This window comes from Plodia interpunctella, chromosome 18 (assembly GCF_027563975.2).
Source record: "Plodia interpunctella isolate USDA-ARS_2022_Savannah chromosome 18, ilPloInte3.2, whole genome shotgun sequence".
NCBI lineage: Eukaryota > Metazoa > Arthropoda > Insecta > Lepidoptera > Pyralidae > Plodia > Plodia interpunctella.
In genome coordinates, this window is record NC_071311.1 from 9537455 (window position 1) to 9546407 (window position 8953).

Below are 8953 nucleotides of genomic sequence, written 5' to 3' on the forward strand. Positions count from 1 at the left end.
ATCAAGAGTTTTCTTTTGGTTTTGTTTTTGACGGGTTCAGTGTCTTGGCTCCTTGTGGAGTTGGGGCACTGGCAGGATCCTATTCTTTTTGCAAAAAGTAAGGTTGTGCTGTTGACCACAGCTACCAGACCGCTGGTGCGGGGTAGCTCAACTTTTTGCAACCAGGCAGGGGCCAATTGCTGCCCCCTGTCTGTGGATTTTGCCTTGTTTTTGCCCCTTTAGGGGCCAATTTTGTTTGACTTGGTCACTTCTGGCCCAACATGGGTAGGAACGTGGCCAAAGCTTCGAGGGGAAGGTCTCTGACCCCAAGGGGGAAGAGATCAACCGGGGGGAATAAAGAGGAGGGGATGAGTGTGGGGGAGAGCGAGAAGACGGCGATTAGTCGATCGGAGTCGCTCTACTTTTCCGACGCCGACTCGGACGGGTCAGTCTGGCTCCCGGATGTTAAGCTAGGCGGGAAGCAGCGGGGTCAAGCCCCAAAGAGGAAAGCTTCGGAGGATGTTGAGGAGGCTGAAAGGGCCTCCAATAAGCTTTCCTCTGTCACGAGGGGCCGGGCTGCTCGTCGGGGCTCCTATTCCGGGACGGCCGAGGCAAGGGAGAGGCTCCGCGATCTTTCGGCGGATTACGCCGAATTTGAGCGCGAGCTGGACAGGGCTGGTACCAGCAAGTTTTTGAAGGCCAGCGAGGAGAGCGGAAAAAGGTGCCTCGTGGACGAGCACCTTGAGGTGGTGAGGGCGGCTGCCCAGAAGGTGTTGGCGGAGGCCGGAAAGTCCAGCAACCTGAAGGGGACGGCATGGCGGGCCATGAATGAGGCCTGCCATGATATAATCGTGGCAGCGGGCAAAATTGAGGCCCAGTGTGAGGAGTCGGAGGCTGTCCGCATTCTCAGAGCGGACAATAAGAGAATGCGGGAGCAGCTTTCGCTCCTCCAGCAGGAGACGAAGGCCCTGCGCACGGCCTTTGCCGAGCGCACGTCGTCGGCGCTGAACGAGGCCCATCCAGCGGCGGGAGCCCCCTCGCTTGAGGACATCAGGGGACTCCTTTCCGAATGGAAGGAGTCCTTTGAGAGGGACATATTCCTCAGGCTGGGGGGTATGGTGAATGACCGCCTCAAGGAGGCGGAGAAGAGGGGCATCCTGGCCCCGGAACTGATCGTTCGGCCGCCACTCGCGGCCGACGAGAGGAGGAAGGAGGCCCCACCTGGAACACCGGCCCCAGGAACGGGACGGAGCTACGCTGGTGCAGCTGCGGGGGCTACTCTCATGCCCCCAGCACGACCTGGGCCTGCACCCAAAGCCGCCCCGGCTAAAAAGCAGCCCAAACAAGCGACGGTGCAGGCCCAGGCACCTGCCGAGGTACCTGCCGTCGTACCTCCGCCTCAGGAAGGTGAACAGGGTTGGGCTGAGGTGGTTAGAAGGGGGAAAAAGAAGGGGAACAAACCCTCCCCTCCTGCCCAGCCTGAGCCTACCCCAGTGAAGGCCCCCAAGGCGAGCGCACAGCCGCCTAAAAAGATTAGGTTCACCCCACCTAAGACTTCGGCGGTGGTGGTGACCCTCAAGCCGGAATCCAAAATGGATTACCGAGCGGTGATAACGAGGGCCACCACCATCGACCTTTCGTCGATAGGGGTGGACCATGTGTCGGCTGTGCGTGGCACGGCAACGGGGGCCCGTATCATTGAAATACCCGGAGCTAACAGCGGGGCTGCAGCGGACAGCCTCGCAGAGAAGCTCCGGGAGGTCATTGGAGGAGAAGCGGAGGTGACGAGGCCGTTTAAAGCGGCACAAATCAGGGTCTCTGGCCTTGATGAGGGAGTAACGCCAGAGGCCCTAAAAGAGGCCACAGCGAGGGCGGGAAAATGTCTACCGGGACAAGTCAGGGTGGGAAGTATTCGCATGGCGCCGGATATGACGGCGTCGGTGATCATCACCTGCCCTGTGGCGGCTGCCAACGCCCTCATAGATGAGGGGCGTCTCCTTGTTGGTTGGACGGCCGCCAAGGTCAGGGGGCTGGAGGCCTTGCCCATGCGGTGTTTCCGGTGCATGGGCATTGGCCACACTAGAGCCCTCTGCCCGTCCCCGGTGGACAGGTCCGAGTTATGCCATCGCTGTGGCAAAGCGGGGCACGTCTCGTCCGCGTGCGAGGCCAGTGAACCCTGGTGCGCGGTGTGCTTTGCGCACAAGCTGGTCGCCAAACACGTTATGGGCGGCCCCTCGTGCAATCCGCCGCGCACACGGGGCAAACTGGCCCCCCCAAACAAGGGAACCCCTGAGGGCACCACGATGGAGCACTAATGCCAGGCGGGTCTCCGCAACAGGCAGAGGTGCTGCAGGCCAACATTAACCACTGCGCCCGTGCACAGGACCTCCTAGTCCAGCACGTGGCGGAGTGGGCCATTGGTGCTGCCGTCGTGGTGGAACCGTATTGTGTCCCCCCCCTTCCTACTTGGATCGGAGACACGGACGGGCTGGTGGCAATTACCTCTCCCCGAACTGGGGATCGCCCACCTCTCTCGAGAATCGATAGCGGTCCGGGATACGCGGCGGCAAAATGGGGGGAGTTTGCCATAGTTGCGGCATACTTCTCCCCCAATAGGCCGCTGCGTGCCTTCGAGGACTTTCTCGAGAGGGTGGGTGAGGTAATCGGGAGAGCGGCGCCAGCACCGGTGCTACTGATGGGAGACCTCAACGCCAAGCACTCGGCTTGGGGCTCTCCTGTCGACGATCCGAGGGGAGAGGCCCTGTACGATTGGACTGTGGGATTGGGGCTTGAAGTCCTAAACCGGGGCAACGTCGACACATGCGTGCGGCGGAACGGGGCGTCGATTGTCGACATATCCTTCGCGAGCCCCGTCATTGCCGCGCGTGTCGTGGAATGGCGTGTCCTGGAGGACGTGGAGACCCTCTCGGACCACAGGTACATCCGAATGGGGGTCTCCATCAGGCCCCAGCAGCCCGTACAGGGCTTGAGGGGGCGGGACCGGGGGTTCCCGAGATGGTGTCTGGCTAGCCTCGACAGGGACCTGGCTGAGGAGGCGGCCATGACTGAAGCCTGGATAAGACCCACACCAAGCCGTTCCCTTGGTGTGGATGAGAGGGCAACAGGCCTTCGTGCGTCGCTCATGCGAATTTGCGACGCTTCGATGAGGAGGTCCGGGCCGCCGGCTGCAAAAACGGCGGTTCACTGGTGGTCGGAAGAGATTGCTGCTCTCCGATCCGCCAGTAACCGAGCCAGACGCGAATATACGCGTTGCAGACGGCGGCGTAATGTCGTTGACGGAGAGGAGGCGCGTCTGCACCTCGCTCTCCAGGAGGCCAAAAGGACCCTGTCGGCTGCGATAGCCAAGGCCAAGGACGACGCTTACAAGGAGTTCTTGGCCACGCTCGACAGGGACCCATGGGGGAGGCCATACAGGACTGTACGCAACAAACTGCGATACGCCCCCCCCACGGCCTCCATGGAACCGGACCTCCTCAAGCGGATCGTGGAAGGCCTGTTCCCCTCTGCTGAGGAATTTGTCCCTCCGAGGATGTCGGCCCCTGAACGGGAGTCCACCACGGCGAGCGTGCCACCGGTGACGGACGAGGAGTTTGACTGGGGACTAAAGCGTCTGGAGGGCCGTAGAAAGGCCCCAGGCCCAGACGGAGTCCCTGGTCCCATACTCCCGGTGGCGGCGAAACACATTGGGAGCCGCCTCAGAGAGCTGTTCGACGACTGCTTGTCGACGGGGCGGTTCCCAAAGCCGTGGAAAGAAGGCCGGCTTGTCCTTATTAGGAAAGAAGGCCGGCCTGAGGACTCTCCTTCGGGGTGGAGGCCCCTCCTGATGCTGGACGAGACGGGCAAACTACTGGAACGTATTGTGGCGGCCCGAATTGCCCAGCATCTGGAAAACGATGGACCAAATGTGTCGGACTGCCAATATGGTTTTCGAAAGGGGCGGTCCACCATTGACGCCATCGGGGCCTTGAGGGCATTCTCGGAGGAAGCAATTGGGAGAGGGGGAGGGGCCGTGGGCGTATCGCTTGATATAGCGAACGCCTTCGGCTCCCTCCCTTATGAAGTGATAGAGGAGGCGCTCCGGTATCACGGAGTGCCCCTCTATCTAAGGAACCTCGTAGGGCACTACCTAACAGGTAGGGAGGTGCTCTACGAGGACAAGGAGGGACGGAAGGTGAGGGCGATGACCTGCGGCGTTCCCCAGGGTTCGGTTTTAGGCCCCCTGCTGTGGAACGTCGGCTTCGACTGGGCCATCCGCGCGGCCCTACCCCCCCGGACAATAGTCATCTGCTATGCGGATGACACAATGGTGGCTGTCCGGGGGGAGCAGTTGGAGAGCACCCTTAGGGCTGCGGCGGTCGCGGCAGACCTGATGCTCACACGCATCAGGATGCTGGGACTAAGGGTGGCCCTTAGCAAATGTGAGGTCATCGCCTTCGGGAGGAAGCGTAGTTGGAGACCGCCCTCAAATGAATGCGTTCCCATTGGCGGGGAGAGAGTCCAGGTGAAGCCGTACTTAAAGTACCTGGGCATCATCCTGGACTCACGCTGGGACTTCGGGGAGCACTTTCGTCAACTGGCTCCCCGAGTAATAGGCGCAGCGTCGGCAATGAGCCGTCTGCTGCCCAATGTCGGAGGGCCTGGCGCCTCGTGCCGTCAGCTGTATGCGGGAGTTACCCGCAGCATGGCGCTGTACGGGGCGCCGATTTGGTCAGATAGGCTCTCCGCAGCCAATAAGGCCCGACTGCGTAGGCCACAAAAAGTTGTGGCTAACCGCATCGCTCGGGCCTATGTGACGGTAGCTTGGGCAGCAGCTTGCGCTCTTGCCGGAACCCCGCCATGGGAACTGGAAGCCCAGGTACAGACTGAGGTGTACCGGGAGCGAGCCAGGTGCAGGTCACTTGAAATCAGGCTCGCTCCCAGGGAAATGAGGGCGGTCAGGCAGCTGGCCGTGGATAGACTGCGCGAGCGATGGAAAGTTGAGCTTGAAAACTCCCTATATGGTGTAAGAACCATAGGGGCGCTCCTGCCATCGCTCGCAGACTGGGTTGGAAGAGGCCACGGCCAGCTGACCTACAGGTTGACGCAGGTAATGACCGGACACGGGTGCTTCGGTCATTACCTGCACAGGATTGGAAGAGAGGAGAGCACGGTCTGCCATGAGTGTGGGGAGCCGGATGATACGGCACAACACACTCTGGCAGACTGTGAAAGATGGGCGGAGGAGAGGGTGGAGCTCGTTGTGGAGTTGGGAGGGGATGACCTTGCGCTGCACAGCGTCGTAGAAAAGATGCTGTGCAGCGAAAGGTGTTGGGACGCGGTGGCTTCCTTCTGCGAGGCTGTCATGTCGCAGAAGGAGGCCGCCGAGAGGGAGCGTGAGGCGCAAGCCAACGCCCCTCTAAATAGGAGAGGCAGACGTGGCAGGCGGCGGGCACGTTTCGCCCGTCGTCTGCTACGGTGAGGACGCCTGGCGAGGCAGAACCGGGGGGCGTCGTGGTGAAATGTCCGCGATCCCATGGCGCCCCCACTAACGGTCGGATGGAAAACGCCGCAGGAGGTTTTAGTGGGTAGTCCGGGCCGGCAGCTACCTGGGAGCCCCACACTCCGGGGGAGATGTTCTTCCCCTGGGTCGCCCGTAAATGGGTTTCCTCCTGCGAGAACAAAAAAAAAAAAAAAAAAAAAAAAAAAAAAGGTTAGGTTAGGTTAGGTTAGGTTAGGTTAGGTTAGGTTAGGTTAGGTTAGGTTAGGTTAGGTTAGGTTAGGTTAGGTTAGGTTGGGGTGCTAGTGCAGGAAACCTCCCCGAGTGCCTGATCCCTTGAAAGCTTTAATGGGCTGACAAGGGCTCAGGACGGTGCACCCTGGAAACGGCAATCAATAACTCCCTACGGGGTCTTGTTGGTTGCTGGCCAATGTCCTGCAATCCTTTCCCTCCTTTCCCTCTGTCCTCTTCCCATCCTTAAAGAGTCGGTCTGCTCCCGGTACTTCTCTCATAATGAGAGTCGACTGGCGATGCGGATCGCTCTATCCTTTTCCCCTTTTCCTTCCTTTCTTCCTCAGTCTGTCCGGTGGAGTAAACCACTCGAAAAATCAGTCGTTTGGGGTGGGATCGGGTAATTGAGCTTAGGTCAATGCTAGGGTGACCGCACACCTGAATTAAAAAAAGGAACGTTCAAAAAATGCAAGTCGTGAATAAAGAAAATCTACCCCAGGGTGGTACCGGCCGTACCGCGGTCGGAGAATCCACCCCGGTGTCTAATGACACCGGCTGCCCCTCGTATTCTGGGGGGGGCAATTTACGCCTTGCGCCTTCGGACGCAATTGTTGATGCAGTAGTAGGAGACGATGTGATGGGAGACGAAGTGATGGGAGACGAAGTGGTGGGAAAGAATGCGGGAGATGTTGTCGCACAGGTTTCGGACTCTGAAATGAGTGTTAAGAGTGCCAGTAGTGGTTGCGGACAGTCCCGCTTCTTCAGGAAACGGCGGAACACGGAGAGCCCGGAATTGAGTTCTGCGACGGATGAGGATAATCCTCCACAGGCGCGCGCTCAGCGCGGTAAGAGAGGTAGAGGAAGACCGCCGACAACCGGCGAATGTATTGGCCTCGGGAAGGCAAGGGAGGCTCTTCAGGCTACTCGTCGTGCCGAGTTTCTGAAGGTCCGCATCGGTGAGGAGGATCGGCAGTTGGCTGAAGCCGCCAAAAAGGTGGCGGTCAGGAGTGAGAGGGCAGCGTCACGCGCCTCCACTCGGTCTGAGGCGGAATTCGAGCCGGAAGACCTAACTGCCGGGTCTATAGAGGAGAGGCTGAACAACTCTGTTGCGGCAATAAGAGCGGTTGGGAAGATGTCCAAAGGCCTGAAGGGCACCGCCCAGAAGACCCTCAAGGATGCGGCAGCCTCAATCGAAGACTTAGCACACGAGCTAATGGAGAGATGTACCTCCAGCGAGACGCGCCGCTTGCAGGCGGAGAACGCTCGCCTAAAACAGGAGATGGCTGACCTTCGTCAAGAGTTAGACGAGATTCGAACGGAGGTCTACAAGTCGAGGCGCTCAGCTCAGCCTGAGACTGAAGCGCCGCGGGACACGCCAGCACTGGAGAAACAGCTGACGAGTCTCCTTAAAGAAGAACTCGGTCGATTCAGGGAAGAGGTCCTTACGAAAGTAAACTTTTTGGAGGGGAAAGTCCTCAGACCCACATTGGCCTCTGACCGGGGCAGCAAAGGTAGAGCTCCAACTATGGCCACGTTTGCCGAGAAGACAGCGGCCAGGCCGACTTTGGCAGAGACTCCTGTGGAACAGGTATCGCAGGCGGTCGACATCCCGCCCTCTCAGCCGAGTACAAGCACAGTCCCAGCTAAGACCAAGAAGGCTAAAAGGAAGAAGGCCAAGTCTTCCAAGACTGCACCTGATGCGGCCGCGGCAGCTGCCCCACAGCAAGCGGAAGAGGGTGCCTGGCAAACTGTGGGTCAAAAGAAGTCCCAAAAGAAGGCCACTAGAAAAGAGGCCCAGAAGAAGAAACGGCAGGAAGCCAGGCTTCGCCCGCCCCGGTCAGCAGCGGTTGTTTTGACCCTGCAGCCGCACGCTTCTCAAAATGGCGTGACATATGAGGAGGTGTTGGGTCGAGCAAAAAGTCAGGTGGATACTGTGAGCTTGGGTATCGAGGGCATGCGGTGCAAGGTCACTGCCACTGGTGCCCGCCTCTTGCAGGTGCCCGGCAGTTCTAGTGGCCCCCTAGCCGACGCCTTGGCCGACAAGCTGAGGCAAGCCCTGAATCCGGGGGAAGTGAAGGTCTCCAGACCTGTAAAGCGGGTAGACCTGCGAATATCTGGCCTGGATGATTCCGTGACTAGGGAAGAGCTGACAGCAGCACTGGCCAAGGCTGGAGCTTGCTCTGAGCTGGACCTTAAAGTAGGCGAGATTCGTCGTGCACCGCGTGGTATGGGGACCTCGATTGTAGCGTGCCCGGTGACTGTTGCTAAAAAGCTGGAGGATGGCCGTCGGCTCCTAGTTGGCTGGGTGTCTGCCAGTGTTAAGCTGTTAAAGCAAAGGCCGATGCGCTGCTACAGATGCATCACGGGTGAGCATGTGGCGACGCAATGCAATTCTGCGGTAGACTGTAGTGGCCTCTGTTTCCGATGTGGTAAACGAGGCCACGAGGCCAGGACGTGTTCTGCGGCGCCCCATTGCCCCGTATGCGCGGAGGCCAACAAGCCCGCCGATCACGCAATCGGCAGTAAATTATGTAAGGCAGCCAATAAGAAGACGGGCAAGACACCCAAAAAGGCCCCAGCCTCTCGGCCTAAAATACCCCCCACCGAATCGTCACAAGGTGTGGAACCTTTTGAGATGGAATGTCCATAATGTCTCAAAGTACGACATTCTTGCAGTGCAACATCAACCACTCTGCCAGAGCACAAGACCTTTTGTGTCAGAGCATGGCGGAGTGGGGTGTCAAAGTGGCGATAGTTGCGGAGCCATACTTTGTTCCGCCTCGTGACGATTGGGTGGGGGATGCTAGCTGCTCGGTGGCCATCATCTCGTCGCCTTCCTCAGGCTCGCAATTCCCTGAAAACATCATCAGGGACGACGGGTTTGTTACAGCGCGGATAGGGGACTGCGTAGTGGTCGGCGTGTATTTTTCGCCCAACAGGGCTCTAGCCGACTATGAGGCATTTCTCATCCGTTTGGGATCTGTCGTGGTCAGCAGCCATCCTCGCCCCGTGATCGTGGCCGGGGACTTCAACGCCAAGTCCTTGGCGTGGGGTTCCCCGGTTGCGGACGCGAGAGGCGAGCTAGTTGAGGAATGGGCGTTGCAACTCGGTCTCACACTCATGAACCGGGGAACGACCCACACTTGTATTCGACAAAGGGGTGGCTCAATCGTTGATCTAACGTTCGCCAGCCCCTCCCTATCTCGACGAATTGCGGACTGGCGGGTTGTTGAGGAGGTGGAGACG

General features: G+C 59.2%; 2 protein-coding genes across 2 annotated transcripts; both read left to right on the forward strand.

Moving 5' to 3' along the window:
* Positions 1 to 260: 260 nt before the first annotated feature.
* LOC128677902 (uncharacterized) lies at positions 261 to 2294 on the forward strand. The gene has a single exon (XM_053759067.1). It carries the CDS (start codon positions 261 to 263, stop codon positions 2292 to 2294), a length of 2034 nt encoding a protein of 677 aa, XP_053615042.1.
* A 3879-nt stretch (positions 2295 to 6173) lies between these two features.
* On the forward strand, positions 6174 to 8357 carry LOC128677903 (uncharacterized). Its single transcript, XM_053759068.1, has one exon. The coding sequence runs from the start codon at positions 6174 to 6176 to the stop codon at positions 8355 to 8357; it is 2184 nt and encodes a 727-aa protein (XP_053615043.1).
* Positions 8358 to 8953: the final 596 nt, after the last annotated feature.